Below are 25,487 nucleotides of genomic sequence, written 5' to 3' on the forward strand. Positions count from 1 at the left end.
ATTTCACAATAGCCATTTAATAGTCTTTTCCCCTGGATGTGGTTATTTACAAACACTTTATTATTCACTAATTGTGTCACTCATGGTATTCCATAGAATAGAGAATTAGGAAATACTCTTTATTTATCTGTTTTACAGTATTTAATATATTTTCTAACTTGTATTCCCCTTAATGTCTCTACATCCAAACATATTATATTACCTAATAATGACACACCTGGGGTGTATTTGACTATGATGGAAAGAAGCATTCTGGAAAATAACTGAAATACAGCATGAAGAAATAGATTAGAGTCTATCCCAGAGTTTAGGGGCGAGAGGCGGGGACATCCTGGACAGGAGGCCAGTCTGTCTCAGGGAACACAAAGACACATACGGACTTATTTTCCCCAAGTTCTCCATCAACCTCTGTATGTTTTTGGACTGTGGGAGGAAACCGGAGTGTCCGGAGTAAACCCACACAACACGAGGAGAACATACACACTCCACACATGAAGGTCATCCTCCCGACCTGGAAGCGAACCGACAACCTGGTGAAAGAGTTTCAGGTAGTTTGCTTTTTTAAAATATAATATACACGTGTTTGGATATTGATTTAGACATTTACAGTGGAGAGAACAAGTATTTGATACATTTTTGAAGTTTTCTCTCTTACAAAGCATGTAGAGTCTGTCATTTGTATCAAAGGTTCAACTTTGAAGGACAGAATCTAAAACTAAAATGCAGAAAATCACAGTTGATGATTTTTAAATCATTAATTTCCATTGTATTGCATGACATTAGTATTTGATGGTCCATCAACCAGTAAGAATTTAGGCTCAGACCTGTTAGTTCTTCTTTAAGAAGCTGTTCTCCACTCATTACCTGCTTTAACTGCACCTGTTTGAACTCATCACCTGTAGAAAAGACACCTGTCCACACACTCCAACCTCTCCACAATGGCCAAGACCAGAGAGCTGTGCAAGGACATCAGGGATCCAACTGTAGACCTGCACAAGGCTGGGATGGACTACAGGACAATAGACCAGCAGCTCGGTGAGAAGAACAACTGTTGGTGCAATTATCAGAAAATGGAAGAAGTTCAAGACGACGGTCGATCTCCCTCGGTCTGGAAGCTCCATGCAAGATCTCTCCTCGTGGGGCATCAAGGATCATGAGGACAGTGAGGGATGAGCCCAGAACTACATGGCAGGACCTGGTCAGTGACCTGAGTAGAGCTGGGACCACAGTCTCAAAGAAAACCATCAGTAACACACTCCGCCGTCATGGATTAAAATCCTGCAGTGCATGACAACGACACCAAACACACAGCCAGGGCGACGAAGGAGTGGCTCCGTAGGAAGCATCTCAAGGTCCTGGAGTGGCCTAGCCAGTCTCCAGACCTGAATCCTATTGAACATCTTTGGAGAGAGCTGAAAGCCCGTGTTGCCCAGAGACAGCCCTGAAACCTGAAGGCTCTGGAGAAGGTCTGTATGGAGGAGTGGTGCAAACCTGCTGAAGAACTACAGAAAACGTCTGATCTCTGTTATTGTAAACAAAGGTTTCTGTAGCAAATATTGAGTTCTGTTCGTCTGATGTATCAAATACTTATGTCATGCAATTAAATGGAAATTAATTTTTTTTTAAATCATCTTTGATTTTTCTGCATTTTTGTTCTAGATTCTGTCCTCACAGTTGAAGAGTAACTTTGATACAAATGACTGACTCTACATGCTTTAAGTGAGAAAACTTCAAAAACCAGGGGTGTATCAAATACTTACTGTATTACTTAATACTGTATTTATTTCACATTAGTCATTTAAAGGTATTTTCCTCTGAATGTCACAATTTCCAAAATATGGATTTAGTGATGAACACAGACTATAATTTCTCTACCAGAAAAGCGTGATGATCTTTCTTGCTTTTCTTGAACTGCACCAGACCAATGTCCTTATGTCTGAACTGACTTTAGGTCCAATTACATTCATCTCCTCAGCAGTCTTCCTCAGTCCTCAAGATCAATCCTCAAAACTAAGGAATGAGGTTCATCTGAGGACTTAGAAATGGGACTCCCCTTAAAAGCAGATTCGTCATCATAGGTCGTCCATTACCGTCGACAGAATATGTTTTACAACAACAGAACCTGCAAGAATGGCTCCAGCAACAGTGTTGATGGTGGACTTTAGACATGTTTTTATCAGCTGCCAGACGCAGAGATGTTCCTCAGAGAAGAGTTTAGAAGTTGGTCAGTTCATCTGAGGAGTTCATGTTCATACTGTACAGAAATGAGAATCGAGGGGCGTGTTTGTCTGCGGCTCCTGGAATTGTGACTCATTTTATATCATATTTTTGCGAACTATAACCACAGAAAACAGCGACAAGACATCAACAGATTCTTGGAATTTATTTTTGAAACTTTTTTTCATCCACAATGTCATGGACTCGTCAGAAAACAGAAGCGTCGAGAGCAGGCGCAGCAAAGCCCCGGAGGCTAACATGAACGCCCGCTTAGCAGCCAACTTTTGCAGCCATGATGGACTCTCTAGAAGCAACATCTTCCTCAAAACTCTTCACTGGCTACTGTTCGCTCTGAGATCGCAGCAGTACAACGAGAAGTGAGCGAGTGCATTGAGCCGCTGAAAGAGAAGAAAACACCAGCAGACCCTCCTGGATCTACAACACGCTGCTAGGGATCATGGCGACGACCTCGGAGCTCCAGGCCTCCGTGAACACCTGACCGCAGGTGAAGCGACTGGAGGAGGAATAATATCCCACTGGTGGGACTGATGGACCGGGACAAACCATTCTTCTCTACCGGGGCAAACCATTCTTCATCTTCTCTACCGGGGCAAACCATTCTTCTCTACCGGGGCAAACCATTCTTCATCTTCTCTACCGGGACAACCCATACCGGGGCAAACCATTCTTCATCTTCTCTACCGGGGCAAACCATTCTTCATCTTCTCTACCGGGGCAAACCATTCTTCATCTTCTCTACCAGGACAAACCATTCTTCATCTTCTCTACCGGGGCAAACCACTCTTCATCTTCTCTACCGGGGCAAACCACTCTTCATCTTCTCTACCGGGACAAACCATTCTTCAGCTGCTCTATAGGGTCAAACCATTCTTCATCTTCTCTACCTGGGCAAACCAATCTTCGTCTTCTCTACCGGGACAAACCATTCTTCGTCTTCTCTACCGGGGCAAACCATTCTTCGTCTTCTCTACCGGGACAAACCATTCTTCATTTTCTCTACCGGGGCAAACCATTCTTCATCTTCTCTACCGGGGCAAACCATTCTTCGTCTTCTCTACCGGGACAAACCATTCTTCATCTTCTCTACTGGGGCAAACCATTCTTCTTCTTCTGTACCGGGGCAGACCATTCTTCATCATCTCTACCGGGACAAACCATTCTTCGTCTTCTCTACCGGGGCAAACCATTCTTCATCTTCTCTACCGGGGCAAACCATTCTTCATCTTCTCTACCGGGGCAAACCATTCTTCCTTTTCTCTACCGGGGCAAACCATTCTTCGTCTTCTCTACCGGGGCAAACCATTTTTCATCTTCTCTACCGGGACAAACCATTCTTCATCTTCTCTACCGGGGCAAACCATTCTTCATCTTCTCTACTGGGGCAAACCATTCTTCGTCTTCTCTACTGGGGCAAACCATTCTTCATCTTCTCTACCGGGACAAACCATTCTTCATCTTCTCTACTGGGGCAAACCATTCTTCGTCTTCTCTACTGGGGCAAACCATTCTTCATCTTCTGTACCGGGGCAAACCATTCTTCATTTTCTCTACCGGGGCAAACCATTCTTCGTCTTCTCTACCGGGGCAAACCATTCTTCGTCTTCTCTACCGGGGCAAACCATTCTTCGTCTTCTCTACCGGGGCAAACCATTCTTCATCTTCTCTACCGGGGCAAACCATTCTTCATCTTCGCGGACCATCCACCCGCGGTTGCTAGGAGACGAGCAGCATCACGGAGGTGAAGCTCTGCACTCTTGCATCAAGTTTGTTCTTCAGGCGGTTCTCAGGATCACAACATCTGATGTGATAACGCATCGTTTCCAGGACCAGCAGCTGCATCTGACTTCGTTAAGAAACACCTGAAGAAGGTGGTGGATCCAAACACTTAAGTCGTTGTGGGGGAGCAAATATTCTGATTTGAATGTTGACAACAAGAAGTTCTCAGTGAGTTGTTGTCTACAAAGTTTTTGTGTTAAATATATCTTGTTTATATAGATTATCATTCTCACATAAATATATATATACATGTATATTTATTTATTGTTGCGTCAAGTTTTGTTTGTTCAAGAGGTGTGAGACTAATATTTACTTGTGTTATTGTCACAATCCAGTTAGGAGCAGCAGTTTGTAGTGGAGGGTATGAAAGCTGCCAAGAGAGTGTGTTTGTTAGGGTTTGGGCGTGTCTCGTTTGGGGGTCACTTCTGCCAAGGAGGGTGGGTTTTGGGTTATGTTGTTTTACGGGATTGTTTTTGTTCTGTGTTTGATATTCATGCCTGGTCCGCCATCAGTGCGCATCTTCACCACTTTGTGTGCTTATTTATCTTTATTATTTCCTGTCTTTCAAGCATTATGCATAACTTTCTTCAGACATAATGGCATCTAACAGGACAGTAGAAACTATGGGTGAGTTAAAATTTTGCAGCTGGAATAGCAAAGGCCTCCAAAATCCCATCAAGCGCAGTAAGGTGCTACACCATCTTAAACATCTAGGAGCAAAAATTGTCTATTTACAAGAGACTCGTCTTAAAAATTCAGACCAAAGAAAGCTGAAGTGCAGTTGGATTGGTCAGAATTATCATCTTCATTCCACGGCAAGTCCAGGGGAGTGACTCTTCTGTGGCACAAATCAGTCCCCTTTGAATGCACAAGAACAATCACGGATCCAAACGGGCGTTATCTTGTTGTTGTTGGGAAACTGTGCCACACTCCAGTCATGCTCATCAATGTATGGTCCAAACTGGGATGACGAGGGCTTCTTTAAATCCTTATTCTCTAATTTACCAGACATATCTTCGCACCTCCCTACATTTGGAGACTTTAATTGCTGGCTAGACCCAAAACTCGATCGCTCTTCTAGTCGAAGTTGTTTACCCTCACGGTCGGCCAAAACTATCCAAATGTTTAAAGAGCAATTTTCAGTAATTGAACCTTGGCGATATCAAAATCCCACCGCTAAAGCCTATTCATTCTTCTCAAATGTCCACCACACTTTCACACGTATAGATTATTTTCTTGTTGACAACCGATTTCTGCCTGAGATAAAATCCACCACATATGAAGCAATTGTTATTTCAGATCATGCTCCGGTCACTATGACAATACATTGTGTAGATATGAATAACAGCCGCACTCCATGATGTTTATCAACCGTCTTTTGTCAAATGACGACTTTGTTAAATCTATATCAAAACAAATTTCTTTCTTAGTGTCAACAAGACCCCGGCAGTGTCAGCTTCACTGCTATGGGAAACTCTCAAGGCCTATATTAGAGGTGAAATAATCTCATACACTAACTACGAGAGAAGATTAAAAAACACTAAAATTAAAGAATTAACGAAACGCATCAGTCAGCTGGACTTGATCTACGCATCCTCCCCGTCACCTGACCTCTATAAGGAGCCTTTCCCTAAAAACTGAATTTGAACTATTATATATATATAGATTCAACTATTACGATCATGGTGATAAGGCCAGTAAATTATTAGCATATCAGTTACGACAGATTTCAGCCTCACAACAAACAGCTCAAATTCAAACTTCTGTAATAGCAACTGATCATAAAAAGATAAACAATGAGTTCAGAGACTTCTACAAAAATCTGTACAAGTCAGAGAATAAGGAAGATATTTCAGATTAAAAACATTTTTTTGACAATACAGTTGACTGTCACCTCAGGAACATCTTTCCTTTTATTTCTTGTTTATTTTAAATGCTTGTTTAGATTGACAATGTTATTATCTACAGGATGTGGGGTGGGGTGTGTGTATGTGGAAAAATTCCCGAAGGAGACCTCCTGAGGGATCAATAAAGTTTTACCTTACCTTACCTTACCTTACCTTACCAGGCATGTTTTCTTTTTGTTGTTTTGTTTTTATTTATTTATTTATTTTGTTTTGTTTTAGTTCTTTTTATCTTTTCTGTTAATTATACAAGTATGTATCTTTACGTATTTTCATTTTCTTTATGAATATACTGTATATGTTTGAGTGTGTGTGGATATATATGTATACTTTTATTTTTACAGCGGCAGAAATGTTATTTCTCTTCTTCTGATGGACATTTTCTTCTTTCATATTTTTTTTTATTTTCTGTGTATCATTCCATTTACGCTGTTGAGCTGTACTGGTTGTTTTATGTAAAAAGTTGATAAACAAATATCTTAAAAAATATATATATATATATATACTGTATATATATACATGTATCAAGACATTCAGCATAAATGAAATGAAGTGAACAATGAAAGGACGTTAAAAACAAAATAAATAATCAACAAAATGAAATAAATAATCAACAATACTTAAATAATCAACTAATAAACAGAATATCAACAAAAAAGCAAGTTAATGCACAGGTAGTGCAAGTGGAGGTGAGAGTGATGGTAGGACAGGGATGGAGTTTAGTCTCCTGACAGCCTGGTGGAAGAAGCTGACCTTTAACCTGCTGGTTCTGGCCTGAAGACTGCGCAGTCCTCTGCCTGACGGCAGCAGTGTTACTGCCGACCCTCACTGTCTGTGGTCTCCCCGTCAGGAAGTCCAACAACCAGTTGCACAGGGAGGTGTTGAGTCTCAACCGGTCCAGTTTGAGGATGAGCTGCTGGGGGATGATGGTGTTGAATGCTGAGCTGTATTCGATGAACAGCATTCTGACGAGTCTTTAGTCTCCAGGTGGGTGAGGGCTGAGTGGAGGGCAGCAGAGATGGTACCATCAGTCGAGCGGTCAGACCAATATGCAAACTGGAAGGGGTCCAGGGCGGGGGGAGCTCAGAGTTGATGTGCTGCAGGACTAGCCGCTCGAAGCACTTCATGAGGATGGGAGTGAGTGCGATCTGACGGTAGTCGTTGTAGCTGGAGTGGGACGACTTCTTCGGGACCGGCATGATGGGGGTGGCTTTGAGGCGGAGGACAACAGTTTGTCTCAGTGAGGAGTTGAAGTTATCATAATATGCATCATTTTTCTATCAAAGTCTTTTCAGTAGATTGAGTCAAAACCTCTTTATTTACTGATCCTCCATAACTTTAAAATGTGTGATTCATACAGAACACTTTACAGATCCTTGAATCTTTGAGCCATTTATAGAAGTTGTTGACACAGTTGTTGAGATCCAGTCTTTCCTGGTCCAACCTGAGCAGAACGTTTGATGAGGTTGAGGAAATGAAAGTCAAACCACTTCTCTCAAGTTAAGTTGATTTATTAACAAAAAGATTACAAGTTGGGTTGAATGTGAAGATACAGAGCTCATGGCTCACGGATGTCCCCCCCCCCCCCCCCCAACCTCTGTTTCCTGTTTGTATTACATACTCTCTGAACAGAACTTATTTTGATTAAAATATTTGTACATTAATTATTTCCTTTTCACTTAACCCCTCGTAACCATACTTTATTCACACCTCTATCTTCCTCTCTTCATCTTGACATATATTTTCTATGAAGACCAGAGCATTTCTCTCTTTTGCATAGTGTAAAGTATTTAAACTCATTAAACTTAATGTAGAAAGACGTTTCCAACACTGAAATTAAAAGCAGTGTTCAACTAAATCTGTATTATCTTAAGTAAGTAAGTAAGTAAGTAATATTTATTTATATAGCGCTTTTCGAGACCAGGGTCACAAAGCGCTTAAACAATCAAAACAATACTCAAAAAAGTACATACTTTAAAGATCAAGATAATACTGAGAACAACACAGGAGTTCGAGAAATTCAAGGAAAAGCCTGAACAAATAGAAACTTCTTAAGATGTTTCTTAAAGGAGTCAGTAGATCCATCAAGCGCAAAGAGAGAGGAAGATCTTCATAGTGACTAAATAAGAACATTTCAAAATCACACACATGAAAAAACAATAAAACAATCATTCAAGGTTTACTCAGTGTGAATTATCATGTGACTTTTTAGGTTACAATTACGTGTAAAACACTTTCCACACTGAGAACAGATGACAGGTTTTTCTCCAGTGTGTATAGTCATGTGACTCTGGCAAAATTGGTGGTGTTGACTCTGAGATGACAGACGGGACAGAGCTCACTCAGGCGGCCAACGACCTCATGATGGTAAGTTATATTCGGAAAATGAGCAAACATAGTTAAGCTTTGGATAACGTTGTATCTAGACACTCACCGACTGGATGTTTCCTGTTTTTATCAACCTGCCTATGCAAAAATTTAATTGTCAGGGTATTATCTGGTTAATGGCACAAAAACTTGGACAAATGAAATGGAAATGGTAATTCAGCATCTTGAGTGCATTTATAGCTACTTCAGCAAGTGAAGAGAAGCATCATAAATGTAGTTATGTATGCGTTTATACATGAACCATCCTTCATGGGATCATCATCGGATGGTTCGGGTTGTATGGGAGAAATATGATTAGTTTTGTGTACGTGTCTGACATAATAATGCTTAAGAACCTTACATAATCTCATGTACATATTTAACTAATATTAAACTATTTATTTTTAATACACTACTGATGATGATGATGTGCTTGTATTGGTCAACTAGCATAATTATCAATACTAATATCTCCCTTTTTTTCTAGCTTGAAGATGATCCAGCTGTGGACAGAGAGGATCTCTGTACAAGCTCCATTATTGTTATGGTAAGGCTGATGAAAATAACTAACACCAAAAACTGCCTTTTTTTTAACAGTGCTGTGTTAGTGATTCACTAATATAACTAACAATACTAATCTTTTGTAGCCTGTAGAAGATGCTGCTGTTGATGAAGATGGTCAAGACAAGGAAGGTCTTCATGCAGAAGTTGATTATTCCATCAAACCAAAGCCAGAAACATTAGAACTCTTCCTTCATTTTCACTCACAGCAAAAGTCAGACAACCATGTAGTCTGAGGGCATTTTTCAGCAAAGATGGTTCAAACAGGATATGCTATCGTACGATAAGGACACAGGAGCACTCTTTGTTTCTTTGCATGGCTTATACTAATCCTAGGGATAGCGGCTCCTTCATCACAGGCATGACCAACTTAACACACATTCACCTTAGAGTCGATCAGCAGAGTGATATTCACCCAAATTGTGCCGAGTCATACTTCCTATGGTCGTCTAAAAAAGCCATTAAGGACCTTCTCCTGGACCTCACATGTCTCTTCATAGACAGCAAGTCTGCAGGAGGCCAGAAGTGTTGGAGCGTCATAGACGTCATGAAGCTCGTCAGCAGAAGAGGTTTGAGCGACAGAGTCAAGCTGAGGCAGCAACACACTGACTATGACACTATTGATCATGGGAAGTTTTTAAGTTTAATTGTTTGAAATAACTTCTAATTAAGGTAAAATTATGTCTATTTACGTTGCTTTAATTATCAATTAAAATATTTATCTCTTTGGTTTTAACTAAGGCTTCGGATGTTTTAATTGCATTTCTGAATGTACTCTCAGCTCATGACATATTGTATTTTGTGATTTAAGTAATATTTTTGTTAAACAGACTTCTGCAAATATCAAGTTTTCACCCTTTTTTTTTCTCAAATATTATTTTTCAGTTTTCACTTTAGTTCTCATTTTCATAACTGTTGTGGGTTTAGTTTTCATGTACTACATAGTTAGCTTTGTTTTTCCATCTATTGATAACTAACATGTGCTTAGTGTTGAAATTGTGTTGCCATCTAGTGGTGTACTCATTGTATCAATGACCTGAGTAAAACCATGATGTTCTTTAAACTCACCACGCTACTGTACTTACTTAACTGCATTCTACTTTAGGGTTCAGGTAAATGTTTACTATATGATTTAGGTACAAAACAACGTAAAATACTTTTTATGTACAGGCTTGATAGCCTCCCACACAAATTCACCATGATAGTAGTCAAGGTTCTCATGAATCATAATCCAGTGGAATTTTAAAATGTCGTCATTAACATATGACTATATTTAATGATCATTTATTTCAAATTTCTGCATTAAAATGACTCCAAATTTACCAGGACAGTAGTCAAGATCATCGTGAAGCATAATCCAGTGGAATTTTATACTAAGCTTTTAAGAGTATAATTCTATTATATTTAAAATAAATGTGTAGTTTTTTTTACATATTATATAATGATATGACTTTCAAATCCACGTCAAAAAACAGAGTTTAGATACATTTTCCGCTATATCCGTATTAACACAATTGTTGTTGGTTAAAATAAATAAATAAATACAATTATAAATATAAATAAATCTTATAATCGTTTACTCCAAAGACAGTAGAGCAGGATTGCATCAGGTTGAATAAAAACCACATAAAACATTATTACTGTTACTTTATTGCAGTTTTCAAGTGGTCTCATGTATCAGGTGGCGTGCAGCGTCTTTACCGTAAGCTTAGCAATAGACGCGCAAGGTTTTTTTTTAATGTGGGCTGACGTGACGATCGTTCGCGGACTGCGGGCTCACGTGATGGCAGTCATAAAGTGGGCCGGTCTGTTTGTGACTCCCGGGCCTCTTCACCGTCCCAGTCCGCCCTTGAACGCAATACAAACATTCGATTTCGGAAATAATTCACTTTTCAAATAACAAAAATGTAAGAATTTTCCCCCTTTCTTTAACTCATTCTACCTGTCTGTAGTTCGGATCATAAACACCTCAGTAATTATTTACTTTTTATTTCGATTTTTTTTCATGATTTAAATTAATTATTTAATGTGTATGTGCCCACTTTATTGAACGAGACATTTTTTTTGTATTTAATGAAAACTAAATAATTACTGAGGTGTTTATGATCCGAACTACATACAGGTAGAATGAGTTATAGAAAGGGGAATATTCTAAAAAAGATTTATCTGAAAAGCGAATTATTTCGTAACTCGAATGTTTGTATTGCATCCAGACCCGGCTGCAGAAAAACATTTAAGGGGGGGCATTACATTTTTTTCAGGGGGACAAACTTTTCAACCTAAAAACGTATTGGCTTCAGGCTGAACAATGGCTCTGGATCGACTCGCACAGTACAGAGAAATAATTAAAAAACTAAAAAGTGACGGTTGATCCCAAAGTTAAAAAAACAACTTACAACCAACAACAAAGTTTAGTTCTGTGTCCATTTATTAAACTAAAGCACAACAGCTTCACTTCTACTAAAAACATAAGCACTGAAGTCAACCTGAACACTGGATTGAACAATCAAATACGTTTTAATCTCATTGAACAAAATCATGTCAGGTGTGATGTGTTTGATACTTGATGAAGCCCAGTTGCTGAAAAATATATATATTTTTAAAGGGCACCAAATGACCAGAGCCTTGTTTTTAAAAGGTACAATAAAAACACTGAACGGAGCCCAAGTCCAAGGCAGGTGGTGAGTTCAAGTGAAGGCTTTAGCTGCAGCTACTCTCAGTTTGAAGGTTCACTCCAGGGTTCAGGTTGACTTCAGTGTGTTTTCAGTAGACATGGATGGCGCTGCTTCCTGCTCTCCTTGTTACTTTTTCTTGTCAGGGTATTACGGATGTTCATAGTAAAAACCAAAACAAATGACTGACTCTATAAGCAACTTTAACCATTAATGTCAAACGATAACAATAACTGTAGTGGAACCTAATGACCACTTGAGTGCGCTGTTCTCTTGACATTGATGGATGTGTGTTGAGAGATCGAAGAAGATAATAAACGAACATATTTTGAATCCCGGATTGTTAGCGTTGTTGTGTTTTCTCACATGACAGTAACTACAGAGTTGAGCTACAACATTGTACATTTAAATCACCTGTAATAGGCGTAACAGCGCTTTGGCTTCGTTCGATAGAGCAGAGGGTTGACACTCTTATGTAAAAAAAACGACCTTCCTGCCAGGGCGGGCTCGGCTGACCCTGGGGGCGAGCACGGACCCCCAATGCCCGCCCATGCCGCCGGGTCTGATTGCATCGTACAGTTGTGCGTTAATATCAGTAAAACAGTTTCAGCCAATCAGCGGCTTCGTCACATGTAGGCGGTTCTTCAGTTGGTGTCAAAGTCACGTATCGTCAGACCAGGAGAAGAAAGAAGAAGTACAGCGAGTTCATGACGCACTTTTATTTCAGTCCTGATCTTTGATACCAGCGTCAGAAGGAGTTGATCAGTGTCTTGTTCCATCAGTTCTGGTCAGAAGAAGCTGAATTCTGCTCCAACATGGACCTGAGACCACAGAAGAGAAGAAAGCTGCAGACAGGTCAGTGACTCTCTGACTCTCACACAAGTCAGCAGTTGATGAAATGAAATGAATCACAACGAGACGATCCATGTTGATGTTTTTAAACAACTGCAGCTCAATCTACAAATGATGACGCAGAAAATGTGAACAAAGTTGAAAGTGAAACCATATTCAAACACGTGACATGTGAATGTGTGTGTGTGCGTGCGTGTTTGTGCGCGGAGGGGGATTGAGTGTGTTTGTGCGCATGTGTGGGTTTGTTTGTGTTCGTGCGTGTATAGGGTGTGGGTGTTTTTGTGCGCGTGCATATTTGTTTAACTTCCTGATGAGGCAGTGGATAAGAATCAAGTCTTTTTCAACCACTGTGTCTAACTTGTCTATAAATATTCTTTATCAGTAAATAATATACTATTATTGTGTGTCTGTGCTGTTGTAGTGACTGTGAGTGTGATCATGTGAGTGTGTATTGTTAATATAGACCAGAAGTACCTTATAGTCGGTCACAAGCTACCGGTCGAGCCGTGACATAATACAATATGAAATAAGAAAATAGAATCATTCGGTACAATAACCATTTATATGACGTGCACAGCAGCCAATCAGAGCTCTGCTCTCTTACTGCGGTCAAATGAGCCGCGATCCAGCCGCAACTTTAAAAAAAACAACTTGCGCTTTTGTGAAGGCGTTACGGTAGTGAGAGAGATGTCTACGACACTATCACTGAGAGATTCTCAAAAATACTATTTATCTGGAATCTATTGAGAGAAAAGATACTTTACTATCACCATATCAGAGACACTTCTGTTGTAGATGTGAAGACTCGATGAGACCAGAGTCTCGTGTGAGACACTGTTGGAAGAAAAGCGGTGGAAATATGAAATATTTATTTTCTGCTGATCTGTTATCATTTCCCGTTTATTCTTTTGTTTTCTTGCAAAATGATTAAATTACGGTTGTTTAAATAATTGTAGTACTGACTTATGACGTTCTATTTGCTTGTTTGTGCACAATGTATTTTATTATATTTTATTATAAAGAATAAACCGTAATAGTTGACAAAGATCTGACTTTACTTTCATGTTCAGCAGGTTTTGACGTATAAGTGAACAAAGGTTCATGTATTTTTAGGGTAGAAATATTGATTCATTGTCCATTGAGTTCAGTGTATTGATGTCACTGTTATTCAATATGTGAGCGCAGCAAATTCCATTGTATCGAGAATAATAATGACGTGAAACTTGACTTCCTGACAGGTTTGAAGGTGTTCTATGTACATATTTACTGCTCAGATCCATGTTTATCAGAGACACATTAATATCAATATGATAAAAAATAAACACATGTCTGGATAATAAAGAGTGGATAATAAATTATTTTCTAGCTTAAAAATATGTTGTTCATTCACTTGATTAATGATCTTTATTTATTAAGACAACATGATGTATATTGAGTTGTTTTCCAGGCATTTCACACAAATAGGAAAAAACGATTAGGAATTATAAGATTGTTTTTATAACATAACAAACACAGTGGGATCCTTCAAGTCTTCTCTACAAGAGTCACAGACGTTCTTGTGAAACAACATCACGTCAGTCAGTTATATCAAAGTGAAGCTGCAGAATGAAAGCAGCTAAAGCCGGTTTCCTTCATGTGATCACGTGATCGGAGCTATATCCTTAAAAACACACTTGTATAAATACACCATCACATAATAACTACATGCAAAGAAAACACTTTCATTTTAAAAACATAGTAAGAATAAGTGCATGTGTTGAGCAGGTGAGCCACAAATTCTAATGAAGCTCAGAGACAATCAGACCATCAGACCATCATCATCATCATCATCATCATCATCATCATCATCATCATCATCATCATCATCATCATCATCATCATCATCATCATCGTCTTCATTATCATCATCATCATCTTCATTATCTGGATCATCATCATCATCATCATCATCTTCATCATCATCATCGTCTTCATTATCATCATCATCATCTTCATTATCTGGATCATCATCATCATCATCATCATCTTCATCATCATCATCATCTTCACCATCATCATCATCATCATCATCTTCATCTTCATTATCTGGATCATCATCATCATCATCATCATCATCATCATCATGAAACTATTGATTATAGTTTTTACTCTATGAGGCGAGAACAACTTTTGATGTTTACAAGGATCTCATGAGTATGTTTGTGTGAAGGTGAAGAACCTGCTGAGACTCATGGTGAGGACAGAGACTCCTTTAAATACCCTCAGTGTGAGGAGCACGATGAACAGACCAGCACTCAGAGGTGAGACAAGGACCTCCAAGATTGTCCTCCATGTCTTCATTCTCACTCATTCTACTTCTGTGTTCAAGATCAAAGCAGCAGCAAGAACCTGCTGGACCTGGACCAAGATCTGGACCAGAACCCTGCTGTGTGTCTCTGAAGAGTGATGCTTCAATGGGGAGACCGATCAACTTCAGAGGAAGTGAAGAGTCTCCAGGTGTGAGGTGAGAGTGAACAAGTGTGAGTCTACCAGGTTCATACACACATTAAACCAGAGAACTTCACTTCACTCACATCACCAGCAGGGGGAGATAAAGACACAATTAAAAACCCTTTAAAAGTGGAGCTATTTTTGTCTCACTAATATTTGTAACTAATTTGTAATCAGAGAGTGATCTGCATATACACAGTGTGTTGTGACATCCACAAATGCAAAATTAATATTTTTATTTACAAAACATTTATAATTGTAAATATATAATTTCAATATACAAAACTAAATATATTTGTAAACATCTAAAAATCCTGTGTGTGAAAGTACAAGTAAGTTATATTTATGTTGTTACCTGTTTTTATTGTGTTTTGTTGTTGTTTAACTTTGCTATTTACTTAATTGTTCTTGTTCAGTGTTGAGGCATTATTTATATATTTTGCCATTAGCCAACAACGAGAGGCATAATTTTAATGAAAAATTAACATTACAAAATAGGCTTCCTCCCTAGTTTATTCTGAAGTATGTACTACCTTAGAATTGTTACGATTTGTTAGACTACTTTATTATTAACTTACAGAGCAGAATGTTGTTGAGGCTTGTTAAGTGTCTTTATGTCTTTATTACAGATTCACAAAGGGGATCATCCTTTTTAGGAGCTATTTCTTCAATTGAGTCTGAAATATCTACACCTAGATAGACAAATCCACATTTTGAAACCAAGAAGGGGTGACAAAAGGAGGAGTAATTATTTCCCTCTCTGCCATAAACACTATGACAAATCTATTGTTATTTATCTTGAAGCCAGAAAAAACTCCAAAGTTGTCAGTCAATTTAAGCAAAATTTGTGTATTTTAGGTCACATCCGAAGAAGATAACATCGTCTGTGTATAGAGCTATGTTATGTTCTACGTCCCCCATCCTGACCCCCACAATATCATTTATTTTATGAATTGCCATAGTCTATGGTTCAATGGCGAGGGTGAATAAGAGTGGGGTCAGAGGGCAGCCCTGTCATGTACCATGACATATGTTTAAAGAAGCAGATACTGAACTATTAGTTAAAATTTCTGCCTGGGGATTTGAATAGAGAATTTTTATCCATTTTAAAAAGTTACCTTTTATTCCAAATCTTTCAAGTACAGTTAATAGATAACTCCACTGGATTCTGTCAAAAGCTTGTTCAGCGTCCAAAGACACCATTGCATCATCAGATTTACTAGATGTTCCATAAATAATATTTAAAACTCTCCAAATTTTGTGAAAGCCTTGCCTTCACTTCACAAATCTGTTGTGATCAGGATCAATGATGCCAGTCAAGTGTGGTTCTAAAGATTTTACAAAGAATTTTCACATCATTACTAAGAAGGGAAATTGGTCTATAGGATCCGCAACTAGTAGATGCTTTTACCAGGTTTTAATGAAAGAGTAATTATCGTAGTGTTTATCAAGATAATTGAGGGACTCCTGAAACAAATCTAAAAGGGGTGAAATTTTCTATCTTTAAATATTTTATACACTTCAATAAGGATTCCATCATCTGTGTTCAAGATCAAAGCAGCAGCAAGAACCTGCTGGACCTGGACCAAGATCTGGACCAGAACCCAGCTGTGTGTCTCTGAAGAGTGATCGTTCAATGGGGAGATGGATCAATTTCAGAAAAAGTAAAGAGTCTCCAGGTGTGAGGTGAGAGTGAACAAGTGTGAGTCTACCAGGTTCAAACTGACACATTAAACCAGAGAACTTCACTTCACTCACACCACCAGCAGGGGGAGATAAAGACACAATTAAAAACCTCAAACGTTGCTTTCACAGTTGTAGTGCAGAGGTGGACATGTGCAGCAGTGTGAGGACATCTAGTGGTTCAGCTGGTGAATACCAGGATAGAAACAGATGAGAGTTGATCAGAGTTGTGTTTTCATCAGGATCCAGCAGGAGGAACCAGAATATTCTGGACTGATATGAGTCTTTGAAGAATAAGACCAAGAAGAATCATTTTTATATTAAAATATTTAAAATAAACAGTTTGGCTTGACAAGATTTAAGTTCTAATGGAGATGTATGTTTGAATTTTAAAAGGAACCTTCTAGTTTACTTATGATCAGAACCTTCAACACGACAAGAGTTTATTTACAATCTGATTTCATCTCTTCTTCTCAGAGTGGACCATCAGAACTCAGAGCTTCTCATTGGTCAGCAACATCCCTCACAACTGGAAATCAAACGGCTGGTATGTTCATAAACTAGAGGAGGTCCTCATCCTAGAGGTTCCTTCTGTTCATCATCCTTCAGCTGAATCCAAGTTAAAGCTTCTGGTCTTTGTGGTTCTTGAGATGATCCACTATCACTCTGACTTTCTTCTCTGTGATTCTGTTCCAGTCACTGGAGAGAAACTTCTACAACTATATGCAGAAGGAGCTGAAGAGAGTCTGGAGGTTTGTGAGTCCAGAGACTCCACAGGCTGAGGAGGAAGATGAGAAGTGGAGAAGCATCAGAGAAGAATTCCTGAAGATCACAGTTCATCTCCTGAAGGACATGGAGGAGGAGGATCTGGCCGAGCGTCTGTGGAGCAGTAAGAACATGTGAACAAACATGATGAAGATGAAGAACACTTGCATCAGATCTGAAGATTTTACTCCATTTTCACCTTCTACAATCTTCTGACTCGTGTGACTTATGTCTTCATCCAGGAAGTCTTGCTTCAGAGTGTGGAGGACGACTGAAGGGGAGCCTGCAGAAGAAGTTCCACAGTGTGTCTGAGGGGGTCGCTAAAGCAGGAAACTCTGCTCCTCTGAATGAGATCTTCACTGAGCTCTACATCACTGAGGGGGGCACAGACCAGGTCAACCAGGAGCACGAGGTCCGACAGATCGAAGCAGCCACCATGAACCAGACCAGACCAGAAACCACCATCAGACAAGAAGACCTCTTTAAAACCTCACCTGACAGAGAACGACCAATCAGAACACTGCTGACGAAGGGCGTGGCTGGCATTGGGAAGACCCTCCTGACACAGAAGGTCACTCTGGACTGGGCTGAAGACAAAGCCCACCAGAACTTCCACTTCATGTTTCCTTTCACCTTCAGAGAGCTGAACCTGCTGAAAGAGAAGAAGTTGAGTTTGATGGAACTTGTTCATCGTTTCTTTCCTGAAACCAGAGAATCCAGACTCAGCAGCTTTGAAGGACTCCAGGTTCTGTTCATCTTTGATGGTCTGGACGAGTGTCGACTCCCTCTGGACTTCCTCAACAGTCGGCGCCTGATAGAAGCTACAGAGTCCACCTCAGTAGACGTCCTGCTGACAAACCTCATAAGGGGGGATCTTCTTCCCTCAGCTCGTCTCTGGATCACCACACGACCTGCAGCAGCCAATCAGATCCCTCCTGAGTGTGTGGACATGGTGACAGAGGTCAGAGGGTTCAATGACCTCCAGAAGGAGGAGTACTTCAGGAAGAGGTTCAGAGATGAGGAGCAGACCAGCAGCATCATGTCTCACATCAGGAGGTCACGAAGCATCTACATCATGTGTCACATCCCGGTCTTCGGCTGGATCACTGCCACAGTTCTGGACATGTTGAAGAGCACAGAGACAGGACAGCTGCCCAACACCCTGACTGAGATGTACATCTACTTCCTGGTGGTTCAGATCAAAGTCAAGAAGCTGAAGTTCGACGGAGGATCTGGGACTGACACAGTTTGGGATCCTGAGAGCAAGAAGATGATGGAGTCTCTGGGAAAACTGGCTTTTGAGCATCTGCAGAGAGGAAACTTGATCTTCTATAAGTCAGACCTCACAGAGTGTGACATAAACATCTCAGCAGCTTCAGTTTACTCAGGAGTGTTCACTCAGATCTTCAGAGAGGAGATAGGACTGTACCAGGACAAGGTGTTCTGCTTCATCCACCTGAGTGTTCAGGAGTTTCTGGCTGCTCTTCACGTCCACCAGACCTTCATCAACTCTGGAGTCAACCTGATGGAATCAAAACTAACATTTAAACTGACAGAAATCGACAAAAGTCAAACAGAAAGGTTCTACCAGACAGCAATAGATGAAACTCTGAAAAGTCCAAATGGACATCTGGACTTGTTCCTGCGCTTCCTTCTGGGTCTTTCTCTGCAGACCAGCCAGAGTCTCCTTCCAGGTTTGTTGACACAGACAGGAAGTAGCTCCTGGACCAATCACAACACAGCAGAGCTCATCAAGAAGAAGATAAGTGAGGATGTGTCTCCAGAGAGAATCATCAACCTGTTCCACTGTCTGAATGAAATGAAGGACACTTCTCTGGTGGAGGAGGTCCAACAGAAGATGAGATCAGGACCTTTCTTCACTCAAATGTCTTCTTCTCAATGGTCAACCCTGGCCTTCATCTTACTGTCCTCAGAGGAACATCTGGACGAGTTTGACCTGAAGAAATACTCAAGAATTGCTTCAGACGAGGCTCTTGAGAGGCTTCTGCCGGTGGTTCAAGCTGCAAACAAAGTTCTGTAAGTTGTTCAAACATTTCTGATGATATGAACTAAACATGAATGTTTGATTTACTCTTTGATGATTGTTGTGTTTGTCATCGTGTTTAACAAACTGATCCTAATTTAGACAAACCTTCCTCAAATATTCATACAATATGTGATTTTATGATGTAACTAGTTCAGTCTTGTCAAATAGAGAATTGAAAAGTAAAGATGTTACGTAGTTTATAAAAATATCATCTTAATAAATCATTGTAATGATAAACGAGCGTCAACTTTAAATGAAAATGAATAATAATCAAAAGAACATATTTAAAACATGTGGCCTCATTAATTATACTGCGTATACACAAATGAATGTGTACGCAACATTTATTTATAGTAAATAAACTTAAGTTAGCATGTGTGACCTTCACAGCAGCTCTGAGCCTGATTTCTACAAAATCTTCATCTTAAATTCACATGAAGTTTCTTGAATGAAACAAAACCACGAAGGTTACATCAATAAAAATGCAGCTTTATTTAACTTTACTGTTTCATACAAAAGGTCAACTCTTGTCTTTTTCTCAGGAAATGTGTTCTATAAAAATAAATAATAAAATCAAAGGGGTTCGTCTTCATAATCCTCTTTGTCCGACTGCATGTATTTAATTTAAAATATTCATGTCAGGTATTACTTTAAGATTCTTTTTAAGCAAAATAAGTTCATAAATGTCACTTCCTGTTGGAGCAGTTGAATCTATTTTCAGCTCATGATCTGAATATTGAAAAACATTTGCTTTGTTTCTTATGCAAGTAGATCAGTGTCATCAGAGAATTGAAGGATTGAATTTAACATTTAATTTTACTAAAATGTTCTATTTTTTTAACCATAGAAATATTTTCTGAATCATTTTATTAAATAATTTGAATATATATTATATATTGGATTTTAAACACTTTCACATTTGTATATTAAATTAAAAAAGCCACTTGTTAAAAATATTGAATCTTGAATTTTTTTCATTTTATTTATTACTAAAATAACAATATTAAACTATAAATAAACTCTTTCAATTCTTGTCAAATAGAAAATTGAAAAAGTCACTTGTTGATGAAACTCGTCTCTTTCACAGCCTGAACAGTTGTGGACTGTCAGAGAGAAGTTGTTCACTTCTGTCCTCAGTCCTCAGCTCTCCGTCCTCTAGTCTGACTCTACTGGACCTGAGTGACAACAAGCTGCAGGATCCAGGAGTGGAGCTGCTGTCTGCTGGACTGAAGAGTCCACACTGTCACCTGGAGACTCTCAGGTCAGAACATCATCTTTTCTACATCATCAAAGCTCAAATGTAAAGTCAGAGGTGGAAACACGAGTCAAAGTCTGTCATCACTTTGTTCTTCAGTGAAGCAGCTCATAGATACATTTGTATGTTTGTGTAGCAGGTAAAGATGTTACGTAGTTTATAAAAATATCATCTTAATAAATCATTGTAATGATAAACAAACAAGCGTCAACTTTAAATGAAAATGAATAATAATCAAAACAACAGTCCTTCATATTCTTTATCCAGTGTTCTCGCGTCATCTGTCTCGTAGAAGACAAAACACTTTAGAGTGGAATCTTGAGGTTTGTCTTTCATTTGTTTTCATTGTTTGTTTTTTCCACCGTTGTTGTCTCTGTTCTTCTCTTATGGTTCATCTGTTGTTCATGAGGTCTACGACTATTTTAACAGTCGACTGCTCACCAAATATTCAACCATTAAGTCGACTAATCGCATCATTCTTACATTTTTCTTCAATTTATCATGAAGTTTCTTTAATGAAACAAAACTACTTTACTTACTTTAAGCTTCTTTTGAAGCTAAATATGTTCATAAATGTTCATTGAAGCCAATAAGTTTTGTTTGTCATGTCTTTTACTGAGACTCCAATTCATTCAGCAACAGTCCAAACCAACAGAGTCAAAACAACCATCAACGGAGACTTAAAACATAAACAAAAAAACAGCAGATCTTTGTTCACTTAATAAGTATTTTGTACACGTCAGTATAAATGTCACTTCCTGTTGGAGCAGTTGAATCTATTTTCAGCTCATGAACTGAATATTGAAAAACATTTGCTTTGTTTCTTATGCAAGTAGATCAGTGTCATCAGAGAATTGAAGGATTGAATTTAACATTTAATTTTATTAAAATGTTCTATTTTTTTAACCATAGAAATATTTTTTGAATAATTTAATTCAATAATTTAAATATTGAAAGGTTGGTTTTGTTTTCATTGAATAATGGACATTTTTTTAGACATATAGTTTAATATATATATTATATATTGGATTTTACACACGTTTAAAAAAATAATGTAAAAGGATACTTGTTAAAAATATTGAATTTCGATTTTTTAAATTTATAATTCCATACCAGCATTTATATAATGTCTGTGTTTTGAAGAGGTAAAAAAAAGAGGTAAAAAATATTTATATTTTAATGTTGTAGTTTTGAAGAGGTAAAAAAAAAAAAAAAAAAAAAAATACAACTTTAAAATATTCTTTTATTTTATTTTTTGTTTACCTCTTCAAAACTCCAACATTAAGAAGAGGTAAAAATATTTATGTTTTAATGTTGTTGTTTTGAAGAGGTACAAAATATTTATATTTTACAACTTTTTCGAGCCTTCAAAAAACAACATTTTACACATTTGGGCAACAATTTTTTAATGTTATAGTTTTGAAGAGGTACAAAAAAACTAGAACATTTAAATGTAAATATTTTGTACCTCTTCAAAACTACAACATTAAAATATAAATATTTTTTTTCCTCTTCAAAACTCCAGGGTTAAAATTTATATTGGATTTTAAACACTTTGACATTTTTATGAATTTAAAAGGATTAGTAAGCAGACAACAAACCACAACTGAAGATCTTATCAATGGAAATAGTTGAGTTTGTCTTTAAATAAACTCTTTCAATTCTTGTCAAATAGAAAATTGAAAAAGTCACTTGTTGATGAAACTCGTCTCTTTCACAGGCTGAACAGTTGTTTCCTGTCAGAGAGAAGTTGTTCACTTCTGTCCTCAGTCCTCAGCTCTCCGTCCTCTAGTCTGACTCTACTGGACCTGAGTAACAACAACCTGCAGGATCCAGGAGTGGAGCTGCTGTCTGCTGGACTGAAGAGTCCACACTGTCACCTGGAGACTCTCAGGTCAGAACATCATCTTTTCTACATGAAGACATATTCTAAATTACTTTCCTATAGGTGTATCCATTGATGAGTTGAATGTATGTCCTTTGTGTAATCAACTGTTAAAAATTGATAATGTCATCTCTCATTCAGATCTTAAACATCCTGTGTTGTGTTTTACGACAGCTCCCTTCCTCACAGCAGGGGTTATGAAGTTTCAGGGCTCAGGGGCTCTGCCAATTGTTCCTTAACTTTTATGGCCCTTGGTGACATGGCTTAAAGGTGACTGTGAAGATAACATACTGTATGTATTGGGGGAGGAAGGATAAAGCCACGGTAACAAATGTCGTGATTGTTTAGACAAGGATGTTCCCGACTTTTGAAGTATCAAGACACGGAATTTATGGTCCACGAACCTGGTTGGAGATAACAGGTGTGAAGGAGGTCAGGAGATTCTTTGTTTAGATTAGTGATCAGATCAAACAACATCTGTTGTTCATTATGGAGTCATATTTGGTTCTGGGAGTGTCTTGAGTGTCTTGAGGGCTTTAAAAGACGAGACGATCTAAAGATTAAGTGCCACTCTCTGGGAGGACCTGGGTGAGCCAGGATGACTGACAGAGACTGGACCAAGCGCTGGAACTGTGGTATTTCTGAACAATTAGAATAATTTGCATTTCTTTGTTTAACTGTTGTATTTAAGGTCTTGTAAGACCTACTTTGGTAATCATACTTTGTTATTAGTAAATTGACTGTCTTAATTCTAAAATGTCACTCTTCCTTGGATCAAACGAATGCGCAGAACTCATTAGACAGGAAAGAGATTTGAGTTCCTTTATACATCATCAAAGCTCAAATGTAAAGTCAGAGGTGGAAACACGAGTCAAAGTCTGTCATCACTTTGTTCTTCAGTGAAGCAGCTCATAGATACATTTGTATGTTTGTGTAGCAGGTAAAGATGTTACGTAGTTTATAAAAATATCATCTTAATAAATCATTGTAATGATAAACAAACAAGCGTCAACTTTAAATGAAAATGAATAATAATCAAAACAACAGTCCTTCATATTCTTTATCCAGTGTTCTCGCGTCATCTGTCTCGTAGAAGACAAAACACTTTAGAGTGGAATCTTGAGGTTTGTCTTTCATTTGTTTTCATTGTTTGTTTTTTCCACCGTTGTTGTCTCTGTTCTTCTCTTATGGTTCATCTGTTGTTCATGAGGTCTACGACTATTTTAACAGTCGACTGCTCACCAAATATTCAACCATTAAGTCGACTAATCGCATCATTCTTACATTTTTCTTCAATTTATCATGAAGTTTCTTTAATGAAACAAAACTACTTTACTTACTTTAAGATTCTTTTGAAGCTAAATATGTTCATAAATGTTCATTGAAGCCAATAAGTTTTGTTTGTCATGTCTTTTACTGAGACTCCAATTCATTCAGCAACAGTCCAAACCAACAGAGTCAAAACAACCATCAACGGAGACTTAAAACATAAACAAAAAACAGCAGATCTGTGTTCACGTAATAAGTATTTTGTACACGTCAGTATTATTAAAGGAATCATAAATACTTTTGTCTTGTGACAGAGAAAACACTCAGAGTGGTGACTTTGACAAACTGAACCACATTAACAAGTCATTTCAAAGTCAATTGTTTTCAATAAATGACTGTTTTTACTTGAATTTAATGTTGCAACTGTGTGAATAAAATCAATATAAAATAAAGATAAATAATACGATTATAAATAACTTAATTTCACTGACACGTATAGAAAGTATAGTTTTGTAAAAGCATCAGTTAACAGTCAAATCATATATTGATGATCATTTTAAAGACGTGGTTAAAGTCATCATGTGTGGTGGATGTAAAGAGATCAATGAAAGTTGATGTCATTTGCTGTAAGATTAACTTCAAATGTGAAGAAGATATTTCTGTTTGATTATTGATTCTTTCAGGTAGTAGATCCAGATATGAACATTTTATTTTGTAACATTTAGGAAATCCATGTGTGGTGAGTTGTTTGTTTTTGTACAGTGTAGGCTGCCCTCATCGTGTACTGACACTATTGTTAACTCGTCATCTTCATCAGCCGCTGGTTACGACTTCTTCACCCTCATTTAGAGGATTAGCGCCCCCACTAGCAGGACAGGAGAGATGAAGTATTGACGTGACAACCAAGTGTGTTGTAAGAAAATATCAATATTTGTGCTCAGGTTATATACGGGTGTGAAAACTAACATGTTGGTAAGAAATGTCTTTCTCCAATGATTTGTGAGGCTCATCTACAACTACTTCACTTCACACTGAACACATGTGTCTCCATTTCTTGTTGAATCCATTGTGCTGATGGTATCTGTGATCATTCTCCTGACATGTGACTGTTGCAACAATCAGTCTCATCAAGTTGATCATGGTTTTCAACATTTTCAAGGTCAAACATTGAGAGAGAAAAGTGTAGATTTCCTACTTTGAATATGACGTGTTGATAAATGTCACTTCCTGTTGGAGCAGTTGAATCTATTTTCAGCTCATGAACTGAATATTGAAAAACATTTGCTTTGTTTCTTATGCAAGTAGATCAGTGTCATCAGAGAATTGAAGGATTGAATTTAACATTTTATTTTATTGAAATGTATTTTTTTAACCATAGAAATTATTATTTTTTGAATAATTTAATTCAATAATTTAAATATTGAAAGGTTGGTTTTGTTTTCATTGAATAATGGAAACATTTTTTACACATAGAGTTTAATATATATATATATATATATTATATATTCGATTTTAAACACGTTTAAAAAATAAATACTAATAATACTTGTTAAAAATATTGAATCTCGATCAATTTAATTTATAATTCCATACCAGCATTTTTATAATGTCTGTGTTTTGAAGAGGTAAAAAAAAGAGGTAAAAAATATTTATATTTTAACGTTGTAGATTTGAAGAGGTAAAATATATATATATATATATATATATATATATATATATATAT

At 37.8% G+C, this 25,487-nt stretch overlaps 2 protein-coding genes and 1 long non-coding RNA gene across 3 annotated transcripts in view; all 3 read left to right on the forward strand.

Moving 5' to 3' along the window:
- The window catches only part of LOC148085163 (uncharacterized), a 38,897-nt gene extending 22,357 nt beyond the window's left edge, over window positions 1-16,540 (forward strand). The window contains exons 2-3 of the long non-coding RNA XR_015710484.1: window positions 14,739-14,873; window positions 16,412-16,540. This is a non-coding gene — a long non-coding RNA (uncharacterized LOC148085163). The remainder of the gene's footprint in view (window positions 1-14,738; window positions 14,874-16,411) is intronic.
- LOC148085161 (NLR family CARD domain-containing protein 3-like) overlaps window positions 1-25,487 on the forward strand; it is a gene marked incomplete at its 5' end in the record, with an annotated part of 350,040 nt that overhangs the window by 64,801 nt on the left and 259,752 nt on the right. The window lies entirely within an intron of this gene.
- Window positions 17,245-25,487, forward strand: part of LOC148085164 (protein NLRC3-like) — a 145,721-nt gene continuing 137,478 nt past the window's right edge. Inside the window, exons 1-2 of the mRNA XM_087783295.1 lie at window positions 17,245-17,432; window positions 17,551-19,345. Of these exons, the coding sequence (XP_087639421.1) occupies window positions 17,267-17,432; window positions 17,551-19,345 (1,961 nt within the window). The 5' untranslated portion in view covers window positions 17,245-17,266. The remainder of the gene's footprint in view (window positions 17,433-17,550; window positions 19,346-25,487) is intronic.

This window comes from Callionymus lyra, chromosome 2 (genome assembly GCF_982586985.1).
Source record: "Callionymus lyra chromosome 2, fCalLyr1.hap1.1, whole genome shotgun sequence".
Lineage (NCBI taxonomy): Eukaryota > Metazoa > Chordata > Actinopteri > Syngnathiformes > Callionymidae > Callionymus > Callionymus lyra.